The following is a 21,353-nucleotide window of genomic DNA, read 5'->3' as shown; positions in this document are numbered from 1 at the left end:
GTTTAAGACAGCTAAATGATACCATAAGGAAGCAACCAGACTAATCTAGAAGGTGGAATATTTTTCTGGACAACTTTCCCATCAACAAGTCAAAATCATGAAAAATCATGTTTCAGAATAAAATACTCATGAAAATAACCAGATGTATTCAATGATCCTGGCTTGGATTCAGGTTCATTAAGGGCCAATTTGAAAAAAAAAAAAAAAAAATTGGAGAAATCTGAACATGGACTGGGTATTAAACAACATGAATTAGATTGGGTATTAGATATTAACATTAAGTGTGTGACTTTATGTTATTTTGTTTGTTATTTTTAAAAGATGTACAATGAGGTGAAAAAATTAAAAATATATATGTATTTAAAAAATAAATATGTGGGGCTGGCGCTGTGGTGCAGTAGATTAACGTCCTGGCCTGAAGCACCAGCATCCCATATGGGCACTGGCTCAAGTCCCAGGTGCTCCACTTCCAATCCAGCTCTCTGCTATGGCCTGGGAAAACAGTAGAAGATGGCCCAAGTCCTTGGGCCTCTGCACCCATGTGGGAAACGTGGAAGAAGTTTCTGGATCCTGGCTTCGGATCAGCTAAGCTCCAGCTGTTGTGGCCAATTGGGGAGTGAACCGGTTGATGGAAGACCTCTCTCTCTCTCCCTCCCTCTCCTCTCTCTGTAACTCTGAATTTCAAATAAATAAATAAATCTTTAAAAAAAATGTAACATTTTAAAAAGAAACATGAAAAATTAAAGAGAAAAGTCTGACTAGAAATAGAAGTCTGGTAGTCAATAGCATGAATGGTAATTAAAACCATGAGAACAGATAGGTAAGATGATGTCACGTAGGAAAGTATATATGGTAGGCCAAAGAGATAATGAACATTTCAAAGACTGGATATAGGAGTTAAGAATCATCAAAATGACAAAGAGCAGGTAGAGAAATAGGAGGACCACAAGGAGAATGGTATTCCAGAAACCAAGGGAGGAAAGAGTTTCAAGACAGATAAAGCAATTAGTAATGCCAAACCCTAATGACAGATCAAACTGGGTAAGACTGAGGACAGGCTAACAAATAACAAATAGAAAGTCAGTGGTGGCTGATTGCAAGGAAGTTTCAGTAGAATGACTGGAGAAGTTAGAGTGAACCATGGCTGAAGAAGTGAAAACATCACTACTTTTTTAAAGCAGTTTGAAATTTCTCCAAAAGATGAGAACTTGTACAAACAATACACAGATCAGATAATAAAATTTCTAGCAATTAACAATAACATGCAGTAACATAAGTGAAAGAGTATAAGGGACAGAGACAGCAGAGTTGTAAAACAAAGGAGTCCTTTTATATTCCTCATGTAATGCCTACATAAAATAAATTACTGCTATTATAATACTAGCCTACAAATTCAATATAAATATTTTTGTTCTTTCTATCCTAAAGAAAGGAGATATTAATCCTATATATAGATGTATTTCACAGTGTGAAATGAACTGGTTCTCTCAAAAATCAGATGTAAAATACATCCCATAACAGAGCGCCTGGGATTGTGTCCTACCACCTCCTCTTGCTTCTGATTAAGACTCTTATTGGAGGCAGTAGATGATGGCCCAAGTACTTGGGTTCCTGTCACCCATATGAAGACTGGATGGGCTTTCATTTTTGAAAAATCATGATTAAGTGAATTAGGAAAATTATGTCTTTAAAGGAATGATAGGACACTTAGGCTGCAATCTGGTTTCATTCAGGTTATGTCTTTATAAATAATATTAATAATAAATGACTTAATTTTATAACCTATAACCAACCCTTGACCCCTATATGCAGTGTGGATATTATTAGTCCCATATGACCCCAGAATATTCTGTCTCTTATACTGGGATTCTGTTTGGAAAACTGAATGATTTTCCTTTTGTAGGGGTGCTATGGATTTAGAAAATTTCTAGAAGAGCTAATAATTACATAGCCTAGAAACTGTCTAGCTTTCTTCTTTTTGTTCTTTTAAATATTTACTTACTTATTTGAAAGGCAGAGTAAGAAAGAGAGACAGAGGAAGATTTTCCATTCATTAGTTCACTTTCCAAATGGCTGCAATGCCAGAATTGGGCCAACTTGGAGCCAGGAACCTGAACTAGGTTTCCCATGTGAGTGACAGGAACTCAAGTACTTGGGCCATCACCTGCTGCCTCCCAGCTGCACTAGCAGACAAATGGATTGAGGGCAAACAGAGGCAGGACTCAATTCCAAGTGCTCTGATATGAGAAGTAAGGGTCCTAAGCAGCAGCTTAACCTGCTGAGTCACAATACTGGTTCCTTTTCTCTCTCTTTTTAAAGATTTATTTATTTATTTGAAATTCAGAGTTACGCACAGAGAGAGAATGAGAGGGAGGGAAGGAGGGAGGCAGAGAGAGAGAGAGAAAGATAGAGATTGGACTTCCATTTGTTGTTGCATTCCCCAATTGGCTACAACAGCTGGAGCTGTGCCAATTTGAAGCCAGGAGCCAAGAATTTCTTCTGGGTCTCCCACGTGGGTGCAAGGGCCCAAGGACTTGGGCCATCTTGTGTTGCTTTCCCAGGCCATAGCAGAGAGCTGGATCAGAAGCGGAGCAGCCAGGACTTGAACCAGTGCCCATATGGGATGCTGGCACTGCAGGCGGTGGCTTTACCCACTATGCCACAGCGCTGGCTCCCTACCTTTCTTTCTTTTCTTTTTTTTTGACAGGCAGAGTGGATAGTGAGAGACAGAGAGAAAGGTCTTCCTTTTTCTGTTGGTTCACCCCTCAATGGCCGCTGCAGCCGTCACACCATGCTGATCTGAAGCTAGGAGCCAGGTACCTTTCCTGGTCTCCCATGGGGGTGCAGGGCCCAAGGACTTGGGCCATCCTCCACTGCACTCCCAGGCCACAGCAGAGAGCTGGACTGGAAGAGGAGCAACCAGGACAGAATCTGGTGCCCTGACCAGGGCTAGAACCCGGGGTGGTGGTGCCACAGGCAGAGGATTAGCCTATTGAGCCGTGGCGCCGGCCTCCCTATCTTTCTTAATACATTCAGGAACATTGGTCCTTCCACACTATTAAATACAGCCCAAGTATCTTGATGGTCCTTAGAAAAATATTAAAGAACTAAAAAATAAAAATCATTAATACATTTACAGAACAAAATTTTATGTTTTCTGGCCTTTTTAAAATGACTGGAAGTGGGGCTGGAGCTGTGGTGCAGCGGGTTATATCTTTGACTGCAGTGCTGGCATCCCATATGGGTGCTGGTTCTAGTACTGGCTCCTCCACTTCCGATGCAGTTCTCTGCTATCACCTGGGAAAGCAAAACAAGATGGCCCAAGTCCTTGGGCCCCTGCACCCATGTGGGAGACCCAGAAGAAGCTCTTGGCTCCTGGCTTCGGATCAGTGCAGCTCTGGCCATTGAGGCTAATTGGGGAGTGAACTGGTTGATGGAAGACCTCTCTTTCTCTCTGCCTCTCCTTCTCTATGTAACACTTTCAAATAAATAAATAAATATTTAAAAAAAAACTAAAAATGTGGTTTGTGATTTATGCTACAGTAAATCTGTAAAAAAAAAGGAGATGAGATGGGAAAATAAACATTAACTTCACAACAATATGGACATATTTAACACTACTGAAATATATAATTAAAAATGGTTGCAATGGTAAATTTAATGTTATATGTTTATTTATTAAAAATTTTAAAAAGCCCAATAATAATATAAACTTTGTTAGGAAAATATTTAAAAGATTATTTACTGTAACACTTCCTAAAATAGGCATTTCTTCCTTATCCACAAAAATGTATTGATAGTATTCCTTTATTCCATTTAGTAGTATTCCTTCCATTATTAAGGCATGGAGATTATTTTTCCACAGTTTATAAATTAAAATTTTTACATAAATAATTGTAAAATACAAAAATAGTACAACACTTACAGTCTAAATGTAAGTTTACCAAATTCTCTATAGTGATATAATTTTCATATATTATATGAAGGTTTAGAGAAACTTAGTAGAAATACGTTAGAAACACAAAGACCTTTTGTAGCATCTATGGCTTCTAGTCTTCCCTAAAAGACATTCTAATGATTTACATAATCCAAAATAAATATTTTTTTCAAAAAGATTTACTGCTTTGCAAAGCACAATGAGAGAGAGATTTAGAGATATTGATCTTCCATCGGCTGGTTCACTTCTCAAGCGGTCACAACAATCAGGGCCAGGACAAAGCCAGAAGCCAGGAATTACACCCAGGTTTTCCACACGGATGGCAGGAACCCAAGTACTTGGGCCATCATCCATTGCCTTCCTAAGTGTATTAACAGGAAGGTGTATCAGAAGCAGAGCAGGACTGGCACTCTGATAAGGGATGAAGGTGTCACAAGCAGTGACTTAATTTGCTATACTACAACATTAGCTCTCAATACAAATCTTAAATTATAAAAAAATCACATAAAGACTATACATATAAATGACTATAGAAAAATATATCTTAAAAAATTTTACTATATTTTTGAAGAGTCTTCTCACCTGCGTGGCCTAGTCCTTGGGGACATCATTTCATTCCCAAGTATGTGGTACCGTCTTGCTTCATGCAACAACTGATAACACTCTGGAGAGTTCTGGATCAATTGGTCCACCTCAACTGTTTGAACAAAGTAGTTGGGATGCAACAGAGGGAGTCTCACATGTGTCAGTAGCTCATGCAACAATGGTCTTCTCAGATCAACAGCACGATAGACCCAACGCATGACGGCTTCAAAAACCATCTCCTCTTTACCAATAACTAGTTCATCACTACAAATATAATCAATAAGTTCATCCTTGTCAAGCTCTAGAAATTCTTCATGTTGAGACACATCCTCAAAAGTCTGTAATGCAAACGTTTTGCATTTTGTGAAAAGTGTTTTGAGTGAATGGGTATCAGCAAAGCGCTGGATTCCTAAGCAATTACAAGGATCAAGTTGCTCCTCCAAAAACTTGGCACATGCATCCCGGAGAACACTAATTTGAAAGAGGCTTGATGTCTCAAACAGATATTGTACATTCTCTGTAGTGATCTTCACCTTTCCAGTATAAACATACTGCAAAAAACATTCCATAGCTTCAGCTAAAATACCATTGATTTCAACCAACATTTCTCTGCTTTCTCTGTGGTCATTACAAAACATAGCTCTGAAGTAGCTACTACAGGCTGACAGAACAGCTCTATGGCAAGGAAATTCTTTTCCTTCCACACAAATGATAACATCTGTGAATAAGCGGCTGTCTCGGAATTCATTAAATATCTGGAGTATGTTTTCAGCGTGGGATGATCCTGAAGAGAAATCAAAAAACTCATGACCTGTCAGAGATTTAGGGTCCATTTCAAAAACTTTTCGCTTCGTTGCTGGGGAATCACGCACCCCAAGATCCTCTCTGTTTAGTCTGCGTCCCAATATTAGTACCATTGTTACATCAGTTGACTATATAATTGCCGAGAAATGACTGTTAGGGATCTTCTTTTTGTGGCTAGAAGTGAAAGGAAAACAAGAAACAAAACATTTCAGTGTGTAAAAAATTCAGGATTCAAATTATATAACTTTATTTTGATGTAAACACTACAACAACATCACATATTTTGTATTGCATATAGAGTGTATCTTAAGTTTGCATTTGCACAATTAGAACATTAGAGATAAATTCTCAAGAGAACTCCTTCAGCTCCTCAGCTGAAAGGATGCTACATATTTTGTGGATTGTTAAAACCCTCTATCGCCCCTTTTACACAGCAGAGTTTCCTAAACTAACTGTAGAGTAAGTCAGAACGGTGAAAGAATATGACTACAGTCAGAATGGGAATATAGCTACAATATTACATTTTTAAAGCTTTATTTATTTATTTGAAAAGCAGTTAGTGCTCATTTCGGCAGCACATATACCAAAATTGGAAAGGCAGTTAACAGAGGAAATCTTCCATCCACTCCCCAAATGGCTGAAATGGCCAGGACTAGGCCAAACTGGAGCCAGGAACTCCATCTGTGTTTCCCCCATGGGTGGCAGGGCTCCAAATGCTTGGGCCATCTTCCACTGCTTTCCCAGGTGCGCTAGCAGGGAGCTGGATCAGAAGCAGAGTAGCCAGGACTTGAACCGATGCTCCAACATGGGATGCCGGCATTGCAGGTGGCAGCTTAACCTGCTGTATCAGAGTGCTGGCACTCTAAAATAATTACTATCTAGGCCGGTGCCGTGGCTCACCTGGCTAATCCTCTGCCTGGAGCACTGGCACCCTGGGATATAGTCCCGGTTGGGGCACTGGGTACTAGTCCTGGTTGCTCCTCTTCCAGTCCAGCTCTCTGCTGTGGCCTGGGAGGGCAGTGGAGGATGGCCCAAGTGCTTGGGTCCCTGCACCCACATGGGAGACCGGGAGGAAGTGCCCAGCTCCTGGCTTCAGATCAGCGCAGCACCGGCGGAGTGGCCATGAGGGGAGTGAAGCAAGAGAAGGAAGACCTTTCTTTCTGTCTCTCTCTCTCTCACTGTCTATACCTCTACCTGTCAAATAAAAATAATAATAAAAAAAATTACTACCTAAATATAGCACTGTTAAGAATTTAGGGCCAGCACTGCGGCTCACTAGGCTAATCCTCCACCTGTGGCGCCAGTACCCCGGGTTCTAGTGCCAGTCGGGGCACCAGATTCTGACCCGGTTGCTCCTCTTCCAGTCCAGCTTTCTGCTGTGGTCCGGGAAGGCAGTGGAGGATGGCCCAAGTTCTTGGGTCCCTGCACCCGCATGGACACCAGGAGGAAGCATCTGGCTCCTGGCTTTGGCTTGGCGCAGCACGCCGGCTGTAGCAGCTATTTAGGGGGTGAACCAACGGAAGGAAGACCTTTCTCTCTTTCTCTCTGTCTCTCTCTCTCACTGTCTAACTCTGCCTGTCAAAAAAAAAAAAAAAGTAAAAAAAAAAAAAAAAAACAACCAGAAGAATTTAGCTGTATCTATTAATAGCCTTTAAAGATACAGGCTTGGGCATTTGGCCTGTCGGTTGGGACACTTGCATCCCATATTGGACTGCCAGGGTTCAATGCCTGCCTATGACTCCTAACACTGGCTTCCTGCTGGTATAGACCATGGGAGGCAATGGTGATGGCTCAAATGGTTGGGTTTCTGCTGCTTACTTGGGAGACCTGGATTAGGTTCCAGCTCCCAGGTTCAGCCTTGGCCAAACCCTGGCTATTGTGGGCATTTGGATAGTAGGATGGCAGATGGGGGCTTTCCCTCAAGTAAAAAAAAAAAAAAAAAAGTTAAAATATACATGTACATTATTTGGCCACCAAATCCCTTCCTAGCAATATCTCCTAAGGAAATAATCAGGAATATAAGGAGAGATTTATCTATAGAGGTGCTCAGTGCTATATTAATAGAAAATACTTAAAACAACCTAAATGTTCCACAACAGGGGATTAGTTAAGCCACTGTACATATTTAGTATTGAACAGTCTATGCAGCTATTTAAAAATACAGACACAGGCAAATATTAATCAGACAGTAAGTGAAAAGATCACAAAACATATGCTAATAGAAAAATTTATATATCAGTGCATCTAGGGAGATAGATAATAGGAGGTAAACAAACCAAAAAGTTAAGTAACTTATTTATCTTCTCCATTTCCTCCCAAACCTCCATTATAAATATGTAGTACTTGGTGTTAGGATTTTCAAAATGCATGATACTGTGGTCAGCACTGTGGCTCAGTGGGTGAAGCCACTGCCTGCAGTGCTGGCATCCCATATGGGTGCCAGTTCGAGTCCGGGATGCTCCACTTCCAATCTGACTCCCTGCTGGTGGCCTGGGAAAGCAGTATAAGATGGCCCAAGTCCTTGGGCCTCTGCACCCCTATGGGAGACTTGGAGGAGGCTCCTGGCTCTGGATTGGCCCAGCTCCAGCCACTGTGGTCATCTGGGAAGTGAACCAGTGAATGGAAGACCTCTCTCTCTCTCTGCCTTTCAAATAAATAAATACATAAATCTTAAAAAACAAAAAAGGTCATTTGGGGAGTGAACCAATAGATGGAAGACCTCTCTCCCTGCCACCCAGGTGGGAGACCTGGATAGAGTTCCAGGCTCCTAGCTTCTGCCTGGCCAGTGACCATGGTAGCCATTTGGGGAATGAACCAGTAGATGGAAGAGCTCTCTCTGTCTCTCCGTATGGCTCTGCCTTTCCTTTAAAAAAAAAAAAAAGACTTATTTATTTGGAAGTCAGGGTTAAAGAGCAAAGGTGAAAACAAGAGAGAGAGAGGGAGACACATCTATCTTCCATCTGCTGGTTCAGTCCCCAGATGACTGCAATGGTCAGGGCTGAACTACGCCAAAGCCAGGAGTTTCATCCAGGTCTGCCACATAGGTGGCAGGGGCCCAAACACTTGGGCCATCTTCTGCTGATTTTTCCAGGCCATTAACAGAGAGCTGGATCACAAGTAGAGCAGCTAGGACATGAACCTGCACTCATATGGGACACTGGTATCATAGGCAGTGGCTTTACCTGCTACTCCACATGTCCACCCCATATCGCTCTGCCTTCCAAAATAAATAAGTAAATCTTTAAAATAAGTAAATAAATGAAATTGTGATAAAGCATATTTATAAAAAGACAACATAAGATAGCACAGACAATATGCAACATTGGTACAGACAGCATTGTTTCCCATTTTCTTTTTTAAATCTCTTTTGTCAATTGGCACTTAATCTACCTGAAGTCTAGGACAGGATTTTCCCCAAGCAGATATATGCCAGGCTATTCTGATTCCCAATTCAAGAATTTATTCTTCAAGGCCGGTGCCGTGGCTTAACAGGCTAATCCTCCGCCTTGCAGCGCCGGCACACCGGGTTCTAGTCCCGGTCGGGATTCTATCCCGGTTGCCCCTTCTTCCAGGCCAGCTCTCTGCTAAGGCCCGGGAAGGCAGTAGAGGATGGCCCAAGTCCTTGGGCCCTGCACCCGCATGGGAGACCAGGGGAAGCACCTGGCTCCTGGCTTCGGATCAGCGAGATGCGCCGGCCACAGCGGCCATTGGAGGGTGAACCAACGGCAAAAAGGAAGACCTTTCTCTCTGTCTCTCTCTCTATATCCACTCTGCCTGTCCAAAAAAAAAGAATTTATTCTTTAGATCAGCTTATCTAATTTAAATTCTTACTTATTTCATGTTCAAAAAATTCATATGACCTATTGTGACTCTGACTAGTGATATATTTACTGGTGTTAACAGCAGCAAAGTCTTGAGCATACTTCCTCTGTACACTGTTATTTTCTCAATGTTTGAAAGCACATGTTTTCAGAATTTAAAACAAAATAGCATATTGTAACTAAGAATTTCCCTTTGACTAATATGGACAAGTAGGAAAACATAAATGAAAGGATATTCAGCTTTCTATATCCAATGGTCTTACTCTCTCTAGTATCTGTCAGATAAATTTGGGGAAATAACCAAGTGATTTTAAATATTTTGAGGTTGATTAAAACTTTATAAGAGTTACAGGTCTTTTTATTGCTATTTTTCTTCCCTGTATTGAACAACTGAGCTATTCTCATAGTTGGTTCCTTAATTTGCTGACTGACAAAGGAAGTCTTCCTCTTCACTGCTTTCATTTAATGAAAACCCAAAAAGCCCTGGATTGGAGTATCTATAAAATCACTGCTATTACAAAGTATTCGACAGCAACAAGATACTTGTTTATTGCTTCACATGTAAGAAAACTACTTCAGGCCGGTGCGTGGCTTAACAGGCTAATCCTCCACCTTGCGGCGCCGGCACACCGGGTTCTAGTCCCGGTTGGGGCACCGGATTCTATCCCGGTTGCCCCTCTTCCAGGCCAGCTCTCTGCTATGGCCCGGGAAGGCAGTGGAGGATGGCCCAAGTGCTTGGACCCTGCACCCGCATGGGAGACCAGGAGAAGCACCTGGCTCCTGGCTTTGGATCGGCTAGATGTGCTAGCCGCAGTGGCCATTGGAGGGTGAACCAACGGCAAAGGAAGACCTTTCTCTCTCTCTCACTATCCACTCTGCCTGTCAAAAAAAAAAAAACTACTTCAAAGATTTCAGATTCTTCTAAGCAGCTTCATCTGGACATTTTCAGAACTTTTCCATTAACTAGTTTCCACAACAGTACCAAATATAAACTCCTTCTGACTGGGTAAACGAATTTACACTGGAGCATCTTAAAAATATAAGATGCCGGCCGGCGCCGCGGCTCACTAGGCTAATCCTCCGCCTTGCGGCGCCGGCACACCGGGTTCTAGTCCCGGTCGGGGCACCGATCCTGTCCCGGTTGCCCCTCTTCCAGGCCAGCTCTCTGCTGTGGCCAGGGAGGGCAGTGGAGGATGGCCCAAGTGCTTGGGCCCTGCACCCCATGGGAGACCAGGAGAAGCACCTGGCTCCTGCCATCGGATCAGCGCGGTGCGCTGGCCGCAGCGCGCCTACCGCGGCGGCCATTGGAGGGTGAACCAACGGCAAAGGAAGACCTTTCTCTCTGTCTCTCTCTCTCACTGTCCACTCTGCCTGTCAAAAAGTAAAAAAAAAATAAAAATAAAAAAATAAAATAAAAAAAATATATAAGATGCCTTTTAAAGTATATCTTTTGGGCTTCCAGATATAATTTTCTAGCTTTTGCCTTCCTATTTTATCCAAAAAAAGTACTTTTAACCAGTAATGGTTAAAAAGAACTTTGTTTTAACCAGTAGTGGTTAAAAATGTAAAGTTTAAAAAAAAAAAGACCTAAATGAATGATCTCTGTGAGTGAGATCCCAGTGGAAAGAACAGGGCCATCAAAGAAGGAGGTACCCTTCTCCGAAGGGAGGAGAGAACTTCCACTTTGACTATGACCCTATCGGAATAAGATCAAAGTCAGCGAACTCTAAAGGCTTCCATAGCCCTGGCAACTCATGACTAGAGCCTAGGGAGATTACTGACGCCATGAACAGGAGTGTCAAATTGTTAAATCAGCAACAGGAGTCACTGTGTACTTACACCCCATGTGGGATCTGTCCCTAATGTGTCGTCTAAAGCGAAGTGATGCTATAACTAGTACTGAAACAGTATTTTTATACTTTGCGTTTCTGTGTGGGCACAAACTGATGAGGTCTTTACTAATTATATACTGAATTGATCTTCTGTATATAAAGAGAATTGGAAATGAAAAAAAAAAACAACCTGGTGTTAAAATGGAAATGGCATAGAAAATTAATTAATTTGAAAAAAAAATTATGTAGGATCTCTGTCTTTAATGTGCTGTACATTGCTATTTAATGCTATAATTAGTAATCCAATGGTAGTTTTTTCACTTTGTGTTGCTATATGGGCAAAATGTTGAAATCTTTACCTAATATATACTAAACTGATCTTCTGTATACAAAGAGAATTGAAAATGAATCTTTACATGAATGGAAGGGGAAAGGGAGCGGGAAGGGGGAGGATTGCGGGCGGGAGGGAAGTTATGGGAGGGGGGAAGCCATTGTAACCCATGGGCTATACTTTGGAAATTTATATTCATTAAATAAAAGTAAAAAAAAAATGTAAAGTTTAATAATAATTCAAAGTACAAAATTAAAAGAGGCTTAATATTTATCATAATTGAACTCATATATAATCAAAAAAAGCAGTGGAGAGGTGGACTGAATTCTTCTAAAGATTTTGTAAATATCAAAGTATAATTATTCCCATCAGGAAAAAGAAAGAAACTAAGTAGGAATCTCTGTACAAAACAAACAGAAAAATGTTCCAAAGAAACATAATACTTCAAATTCTACATAGATGACTTAGTGGATACAAGTGTGTCTAGACTAACATGCCAATGGCTAGCTAAGTTGCATATTTGGAAAAGCTAATATCCTGCTCTTTTTCTCCCTTATTTTTCCAGGAGTTTTATTCCTGGAGGTACTCACACTTGAAAAGAATGATCTTCCTTAAGAGAAAGATTCCTCAGGTTAATGGTACTATAGGGTTTATTTCCAACTGCAGAACTCATAAATGTTGTAAACCTAGTCTCTGTTTGTTGCAGCAGATTTAAAATTAATGTTTCTGGCCTATGTAACTCCCAAATGAGTAGAGATAACCTATTTTAGTATCTTAAAGACTGGAGCAAAATGCAGAAGAGAAACTAAAGCTCTCAGGAAGGAACAGGATAGAGTGGTAGATACTTCTTTAGTAACAAATGATTGTGACACTGCCTTCCTTCATGATGTTAAGGAAAGAACCGTTCCTTGCTTCTTTAATTGGCTTAAGTGACTCCTGATTAAAGAAAGGAAAACTATTTAAATTCTCTAATAACAATGTTTAGATAATTTACAAATATTATAAATGTACCTTTTTAGCATTTGCTTGATCAAAGCCTCAGTCAAAATATTTGTGTTGTTTTAGTTTCCACACCTAAAATAAATGGAAAATAGCAACCTATAAATCAGATACTAAGAACTTCATATGGGGTTAGCATGTTTCACTAGTATGTTGAATAAGTAAACTCCAGTTTCTGACTAGATCTTCATTTTGCATGGAAAAATATCATTAATAAATAATACTTCCTTAAAGCAAATTAATAATTTTATGATATTTTATATACAGATTAGTCTCCTTGTTCATCAACTTCCCTACTTGATAATTTTGTCATGCAGTAAAATTTCTGGAATAAGTGTAAATAAATATTCATGTCAACAGCAAAGTAATGGTGGCCCTGAGATGAAACAAGTATACCCTGTGGTAATTCTGTATTGTATATTTGAAGAGTGTCTATAAATTGATGCTTCATCAGAATTTGGGACCATAAACTAATTCTAGGAACTGAGCTACCAAACTACCAAAGGTAAACTGTTTAGCCACTTTGTACTAACTATGCAATCAATTTTACAAATTTGGAAAAAAATCCATTTCTAAGAATTCTGAATTACAAATTTAGAAAAAAATCCATTTCTAAGAATCCTTAATTACCTAGATTTTCTATGTGGAATCCCTAAGTTTATGAAATGATAATTATGTTTTATCTTTTAACATAAAAATACATATTTCTTTGTGTGGTTGATCTTTATAGACCTAATTCCTTATAGACTTAATTCAACACAATTTCTTTTTTTGGTGGAATGAGAGAAGAGGAATGCTTAACAGAAGATATTGGAGTCTTGAGCTGTGCACAGAATAGCAATAATATTTAAACACAAGTGGTTCTGGTTTCTGGCCCAGATATCTATAAATAGAACTTGTAAATTCTTAACAAGTTTTAGGCAAATTCCAAAGTTTGATCCCAAAATCAAATACAAACTACTGGCTGGTGGTTGTTGTTGTTGTTTTAATACAAATGTACACATCTCTATACTCTGTGCTCTGACTATGAGGTGAATGTTATCTTGTGTTTCCTTACTTTCAGGTGTCAGTCTAACTTGTATATATCCTTGATGAAGAACATTGCAAATTGGACAAATTAGGGCATTCTTAGTCTAAGTAAATGTTTTTCACAGTGGGATGATAATAAGCTCCTGAGTCAATGTAGGGCAGGTCAATTCAAGAAACATTTCTAGAGAGCCCAGTCTGTGTCTGGTTCTGGGTGGTAAATGGCGGATTCAGACTCAACTTTAGATTCTGCAGGGTTGGCTAAGAGTAGAATCAAACTCCAAGACTGATGCTAAAATAGATTCAAGTTTTCAACATTTCTCCCACAAAAAACACAGGTGCAAATTGGAATAGAGCCTCCCATGGCAGATCTGGTCTAGAATTACATTTTGCAACTATCAAAGTAGATTGGGCAAGGCAATGCACTTGGGCATTTCTTGCAGGATTTTAAGGTAATACACACTAACCTAATAGCAAAAGGCAAGGGACAGATGAAGTCAGGGCACAAAGTCTAAAGAAGATATACAAAATCAGAATTGATCTTCAACATAGCTATATTGCAAAAAGCTTATTTTTCCTTCAGAATGCAGGAATCCTATCAAAGAGGAGATGATCAGTTTTACAGTTAGTATGGATTACGAGGGGCTTCTAAAGACTAATCCACAGCAGAAAACTAAGGAAGCCAGTAACATCCTGACAAGCATGGCCTCACCAGCTCATAGTGAATGGCCACATGCTATGCTCTGTATTACATCATTTTCTCAAATTTAACCTTGAATAAAGGACAATCCGGCAAGGACAAGAAAAGTTAACCAAGAGGTCTATCTTTAAAGACAAACAGTAGCTCAAAAGAAGGAAAGCCAGAAAATAATTGCAACATAGTAAATCTTTCATTTTAAAAATAACCAGAAAATTAAATTTAACAAGGAACTATGCAAAACCAAGCAGTTGTTATAAATTTCAGTTGTTTTCATCCTATTGTCAAAATCACAAATTTGCACTGCAGTATTTGCCTGGAGCAATGATTCCTAAACCAAGTTTCACATGCATAATATTTAAAGTCCAGTCTTCAAGCTATTTTAAACATTTCCAATTTCTAAATTGAACCAGCATGATCATATTTACCCATCATAAGATATCAGAAACCAATTAAAACCCTGAGTTTCTTTGATTACAATCATAGCGACTAGTAATCGTCTCATGTTTCCTAGACCCTTAAATGGGCAACACAGTACATGACTCTGATGAAAGAGAAATAAAAAGTATCAGGTGATGAAAATTATAGGAGCTTAAACAATGTGTCAAATAAACAATGCAGTTCTAAAAATAAAAAGGAACACTACTTTCTTATAAGTCACAGGAAAACATTCAAATTTTCCCACAATGTATGTCTACCTCCCCTTAAAACTTCTGGTTACAGTTATTCCCCAACCCCTAAAGGAGGAAGAAGAAAAAAGAACTGTTATTCATCAGTCATTACACCCGGTCTATCAAGCTGCCCTACTTAGCCATGTTTCTCACCAAACTTGACTTGTAAAGTGAATGTCCTTTGATCTTCACCTGCTAATATATACTTTCCTACAGGTATTTAATGTATTATTTTATTTTAGAAGACCCACAGATATATGATATAGTTATGTTTTCTGTTCGCCAAATTGTTTTTGGTTCTTTTATTACAATTAGTTAAATCTCCCAGGATGCCAGTAGGTGCTGTCACTTAATCAAGTTTGATATCCAGTATACTAGATGACTTCTTTATATATAAAATTATTTGTAAATCGGTGATTTTTTAAATTTAACTTAAGTATCCACAAATTATTTATAATAATACCTTTTAAGAAACATCAATAAAGATTAAAGCCTAATCACTTTTAAAACATCAATTTGAATAGTCTTCAAGATATGCCAAATACTGAAAAATTATAGCTCTTGGGTGATGATGAATTCATGAGTGACAAAGTTCAATTAAGAAAAGTTAGTATAGGAAGTGGGAGTTTGGCCTAGCTGTTATGATGACTACATCACACATTAGAGAATCTGAGATAGGATTCCCGGCTCTTTACCATGGACCACTGGAGACAGTGGAGATGGTTCAAGTAATTGGGTCCCTGCCATCCACATGGTGGATGTCGATATTATTCCAGGCTCTGGCTTTGGGGCCCCAGCACTGTGGAAACTGGGTGAGTGAACCATGCTGGGAGCATGCATACTCCCTCTGTCTCTCAAATAAAAAATACTGCTTTTTAAAAAGTTAATTTAGCTATTGTGTTTTTAGACTAGGACTTTTTAAATATCAACAGTTGTCAAGCAGCCTCACACTTGACAACAGAAATAAAATCAAACAAAATGTGTCTTTTCATGTTTGTCTCTGTGATGATATTTTATTAGAGCCCATACTTAAATATTTACTGAAAAAACAGGTCCCAAATCTCTAGGTAAGAGGAAAGTATAGACAAAAATAAGTGCAATCAATTTGATAAACAGTAGTATTTGTTTTTCACAGGTTCACTTTTGCGTTTTGATGAAATGGCAAAAAAAAAAAAAAAAAAAAAAAGGCAGTTAAAAAAAAAAAAAGTTGATTGAAAAAGCATTAAGGTTTCAAGAACTTGGACAAAAGCCAGGCAAGTTTAAGCTAGTGCCAACAGTCAGCTTTAACTCAGAATATCCTCTCTTCTTCCTTTTTAAAGAATAAGTCACAGGTTTCCTTTGAATAAACAGGCCTTTATTGAGGGATGGTTTTCTTTTTTAAAAAGGATAGATGGTTTATATTTTGTGCTTTTTTAGATCTAGTAAGTGACCTCAATGCACAAGTGATGAAGCAGTTCTGCCCATCATGGGGAGCTGTTCATTCTGGGGTAGCCACCTCCACTTGAATTTAAAAATACATTGAGAATGCATAACCAGTAAGAACTGTTTATGTTCAATTTCTGCTTCACCCAAAGAAGATCAAAAGGCCTCCTACAAAAATGTGTAAGGCCTTGGCTGAGTTCCTACAGATTTACAGGAAAAGAAAATCTGATAAAACCCCAGCACTCTATTAACTCAGATTAGGAAAACCACTTTCAGCATACCATGGCTAACAACGAATGGTCTTGGAGATTTTATTACTGTCATCTTAATTTACAACTTAAAAACACAACTGCAATTTGCTTTTAAAAGTTTTGAATTACCACGGAGATTAATACTAGAATCCTCCAAACAAGGAAAGTGTGTGAGCTGGAATCCTCCAAACAAGGAAAAGGACTCATCTAAGCCGCGGTACAGAAGCATCTTTAACATTTAGACCAGTTTCCTCGAACTCTTCTAACATGTAGAAGTCTACTTCTAAGTGTCAGCCGACAACAGGCAGATCTTAACCTCATAAAACGCAACGTCTTAGCTGGTAGATCTAAACAGTCCACAGCTGGCAGGTACTAAGACGTGATTTTTAAAAACGCTGTTCACAAAAGCAACTGATTAATCATTAAAATCCACCACAGTTAACTGTGAATAGTCACTGCCTCGAGGTGAGCTTAAGGCCGCCCTATAACGTGGCGTCACCGCCTCTATCTGGCCGTCTACACCTTGTTTACAGGACCGGGAAAGAGTCAACTCGCTTCCAGGAGCATTTCCTTCCCTGACAGCGCCACACCAAAGACTGCAGATCTTCCGGGCCTCGGAGACGGGCGCGGCCGACGGCTTCCAAGAGCCCAGACCTGCACGCAGGCTCCGGCCACAGCCACTGCGGCCGGCGACCCCCCGCGACCCCCGGCACCCGGCCGCGCTCCGACCTCAGCCGCAGCAGGGGCGATCCCGCGCGTCCTCCAGATCACCTTCAAGGGGGCGAGGGGCGCGGCCGCGCGCAGGACCACCCAGCGACCACACAGCCGCCAATAACCGCCCGGAGCCCGCTCGTCGGGCCCGCCCACGAGCCGCCGCCGGCGCCCAATCCCCGACGCGTTCACAGTCCGTGCCCCGAGGTGTCCAGAACTCGGGGGGGCGGGGACGTCAGCGACTAAATTAAGAACCCGAGATCTGGAGTGGTAGGAAGGTGGGGAGGTTAGGCGGGGACTCGGCCCGCGGAACGCCCGCTCCCCCGCCCGGCCCGCTCCCCGGGGACGGCCGCGGCAGGCAGGGCTCCCGGCTCGGGCCCCGTCGCGTTCGTGGTAAACAAAAGGCTCGCTGGGGGCGGGGGTAACGGTCAGGTGACAGTGCCGAGCACATTTCGCAACCGCGTAACGGGGCTGCTCTAGCCCCTAGCCCCGGGGACCCCACGGTGACCCCGCCATTCCCTCATCCCCGACAAGACCGGCGGTCGCCCCCAGCAGAAGCGAAGGCTGGGCTACCGGCTGTCGCGCTCCGGCGCTTCCTGAGGTAAAAGTGGCAGTGCCGCGTCCCGCAGCGCGCCGGCACACGCAGGATCGCCTCCCCAGCCCCAACCGCCAGCTGCCCCTGGCCCCGAGCGACGCGGGTGACCGTACCTGTTGCCCCCCAGCCCGGCGGCCACCCCGCCCCAGCGCGCCCCTAGCAGGCCGCGCCAGCCGCGTCGCGGTTCCGGGCCGGCGGTGCCAGGAGGCGGGGGTGCCCTCCCTCAGGGCTGTCGCCACCTAGCCGGGACTGAGGAACTCCCCAGGCGAGCCCCGCGAGCCCCCGGCTTCCGAATAGGGCCCCGCCGCCCCCGCCGCGGCCTTTCCTCAGATCCCGTCTCCGGCTGCGAGAGGCCGGCCGCCGCTGGCTTCCCTCCCGCAGACACCCGGGCTGTGGGCACCCGGCCGCCTCGCCGCCCCCGAAATCCCAAGCTCTGGCCGGTTCCTCGCCTTTCGGCCGGTCCCGGAGCTGTCATCCCCGGGTACCTCTCGGCGAAGGCTGGAAGCTGCCAGCAGCTGGTGGCCCCGCGCTCCCTCGGCACCGGCGGCGAAGCGCACTCTCGGGCGCCGGCGTCCTCTCCAGCCACCAGTCCCAGCTGCAGCTCACAACAAAGGAAACATGTGACCGACCGGGCCAAAACACCGAGCGTCACCGACCCAGGCCAATCCGGCGGGCGCCCCGCCCCGGAGCATCCTGGGAGTTGTAGTTCCCGCTGCCCTGGGGTCGGGCCACCGGGGCTTCCAGCCGTGGGACTCGTGTGCCGCGGCGCGCCTGACAGGACCCGACCCCGGGCTGCTGACTCGGAAGAGGTTGGGGACAGGCCAGCTGGGTGAGGGGCCTAGTGAGAAACCCCGGTCGTGTGTTTATTGCCCTCAAAGCACCTCCGCGTCCCAAGGTAAAAGCATGTGAGCGGGAACTCGCAGAACCCTAGAACTTGGAATGAGGCTTGGAGAGCTTTGTATTTGACCCTTCCTTTGATAGGCATCAGGGAATCTGGGGTGGAAGCCACTAGAACTGCAAAGGACGTATTTTGTCGGTTTGTTTCTGCAAATATTTTTCGGGAATGAATATACTTCCTGATTTTGCAGCCATTTAACTAGGTTGGGGTTTTTAGCATCAAAATTATAATTTTTAAAAAAAAAATTGTTTATTTTATTTGAAAGGCAGGGTTACAAAGAGAGAGAGAGAGGTCTTCTATCCCATGGTCCTCTCCCCAAATGGCTTCAGGAGCGGGGAACCCTGAGCTTCTTCCAGACCTCCCACAGGTGCTGCAGGCCGCAGCTTAACCCGCTACACCACAATGCCGCCCCCTCCCCCCCAAATATAATTTCTGCCTTGTGTACTTCATGAATACAGCTATGCCTCTAAGGTGTGTAGTATGGTAGAAGGCCTGTGTTGGTGGTTTTTTTTTTTTTTTTTTTTTAGATTTATTTTTTTAAAAGGCAGAGTTACTGGGGAAAGAGCTTCCACCTGTTAGTTCAAATGGCTCTCAGTTGGCCTCAATAGCCAGGTCTGGGCCAGTCTGAGGTCGGTAGCCAGGAATGGCATCCTGCTCTCTCACAGCGGTAGCAGGGACCCAGGCAGTGGTCCACTAACTTCCCAGACACCTTGGCAGGAAGCTGAATCAGAAGCAGAGTAGCCAGGACTTGAACCAGCACTCTAATATGGGATGCTGGCATAGCGAGTACAATGCTGGCCTCGCAATGCTGGCCCCCTGCCCCGCCCCAAGATGAGACTGTTCATGCCTTTTAAGTGTGCCTTTTAGGCCTCTTTTCCATCTCTTCCTAAAAATAAAAAGCTGGCTATTTATTGCCTATTTGTAAAGGAGGAAGTTTCCTCAGCCCTCCTAAGGTTCCTGACTAGTCCTGAAATAAAACCATTTACTCTTTCTTGTCCAGGCCCCATAGGCGGAGGCCCAGAAACTCATTCAAGCTTCCATCAAGCAAGGTGTTCCCAGTTGATGATGCCCCTCTCCCCACTTTGGGCACCAGAAACTGTAAAGTCAGAAAAGTGTGATATCTTTCCTTAGCCATCATAAGGGTCACCATAAGGGTCATAGCTGATATGTCTCCAACAAGATAGGTTTAAAAGAGACAAACATTAAAAAAAATACTTAATCAAAATTTTATATGACACATAATCTTTAAGAAATGAAGACCTAAAGACCAAGGAAAACTGTGCTAAGGATAGGCTTGATAAAGACTGGACAGCTCTAGGGGCTGGCGCTTTGGCATAGTGGGTAAAGCCACCGCCTGCAGTGCAGGCATCCCATATGGGCGTTGGTTCAAGTCCTGGCTGCTCCACTTCCGCTCCAGCTCTTTCTGTGGCCTGGGAAAGCAGTGGAGGATTGGCCCCTGCACCCATGTGGGAGACCTGGAGGAAGCTCCTGGCTCCTGGCTTCGGATTGGCACAGCTCTGGCCATTGCAGCCAACTGGGGAGTGAATGGAAGACCTCTCTTTCTCTCTGTGTGTAACTCTTTCAAATAAATCTTTAAAAAAAAAAAAAAAAGTGGACAGCTCTACAGAAATGTGATTGGACAAAAGGGTATGATGTAATGGTAATATAGGGTGGTTCCATAAGTTCTTAGAAGATGGTATTGAAGAAATACTTATGAAAAAAACTTTGAAATCTTTGTGTACAAAGTGTCTTCAGAAAGTTCATGGAAACATGCATTATGGAAAACTGAATTTCAAATTTTTAAATCAATATAAACTTATCTTTAATTCCATTTTCCATGAACTTTTTGAAGACTGAGGTAAGAAACCCGGTAAATTCTGTCTTCCAATTCTTGCTCTTACAATGTAGTGTTCCTTCCTTTTAGGAATGGGGCAGGACCCCTCTGGAGAGAGGGTCTTATGCCTACTGTCCTACAGGTAGGTTGGAGAATTTCTTTATGGTCAGCTCCTACATAGAGAGGTGAGGGGAGGTTAGATTAATGTTTCTAGGTTTTATGGCTTGCTTTGGAGGAGAGAGTTTTAGTTTCTATGACTTGTCCTGGGAAAAAAGAATTCTGGTTTGTGATTTCTTCCAGAGGGAATAAAGGGTGGGAGAGAGGAGGGAAAGATAAGGTCAGAGAGAGACTTTGCTTCTGAGATCTTTTCAGTTCAAAGGACTCAGTATGCCAAGTGCGATATTTTGGAGTATTGTGATCTGGGCCCCAACACAGGAACAGAGCTAGGTCCTTTACACATATCCTTTAATTCTCATAGTAACCCAGTAATATAGGTGTTATCTCATTTTATAGGTGAAGAAACTCATTACAAAGAGGATAAGGAGTTGTCTATTGGTCTCTCAGTTATTATGTGATTAAACTGGAGTTCATATATACCTGTTTATTTAAAAAAAAGTTTATTTGGGGTACGTGTGTGACATAATGTGTTAAGCCATTGGCTGGGGTACACCCAATCCCATATTAGAGAGACTAGGATGGAGTCCAACCTGCACTTCCTATCCAACTTCTGCTAATGTGCCTGGGAGGCAGCAGGTATTGGCTAAAGTACATGGACCCCTGCCACTCATGTGGAAGACCTAGATGAAGTATCTGGCTCCTGGCTTCAGTCTGGCCCACCCCTGGCTGTTGGAATCATTGGGGAGTGAAGCAGAGGATGGAAGATCTCCTCCTCTCTCCCTGTCTGGCTTTCAAATGAATAAATAAATAAATCACTTAAAA

At 42.5% G+C, this 21,353-nt stretch overlaps 1 protein-coding gene across 3 annotated transcripts in view; it reads right to left on the bottom strand.

Moving 5' to 3' along the window:
• KLHL24 (kelch like family member 24) overlaps nt 1–18,271 on the bottom strand; it is a 49,999-nt gene extending 31,728 nt beyond the window's left edge. The window contains exons 1-3 of one of the 3 annotated variants that reach the window (XM_062210369.1): nt 18,168–18,271; nt 12,322–12,384; nt 4,520–5,500 (exon numbers count right to left, since the gene is read on the bottom strand). In XM_062210369.1, the coding sequence (XP_062066353.1) occupies nt 4,520–5,439 (920 nt within the window). In that variant the 5' untranslated portion in view covers nt 5,440–5,500; nt 12,322–12,384; nt 18,168–18,271. Of the gene's footprint in view, nt 1–4,519; nt 5,501–12,321; nt 12,385–18,131 lie in introns of all 3 variants that reach the window. The other 2 variants (XM_062210387.1, XM_062210378.1) reach the window with 2 other exon arrangements.
• Between the last annotated feature and the right edge of the window lie 3,082 nt (nt 18,272–21,353).

The sequence above is a fragment of the Lepus europaeus genome, chromosome 2, assembly GCF_033115175.1.
Source record: "Lepus europaeus isolate LE1 chromosome 2, mLepTim1.pri, whole genome shotgun sequence".
NCBI classification, from domain to species: domain Eukaryota; kingdom Metazoa; phylum Chordata; class Mammalia; order Lagomorpha; family Leporidae; genus Lepus; species Lepus europaeus.
Note: the sequence above shows the minus strand (reverse complement) of the source record. Positions and strands in the feature narration are given on the sequence as shown.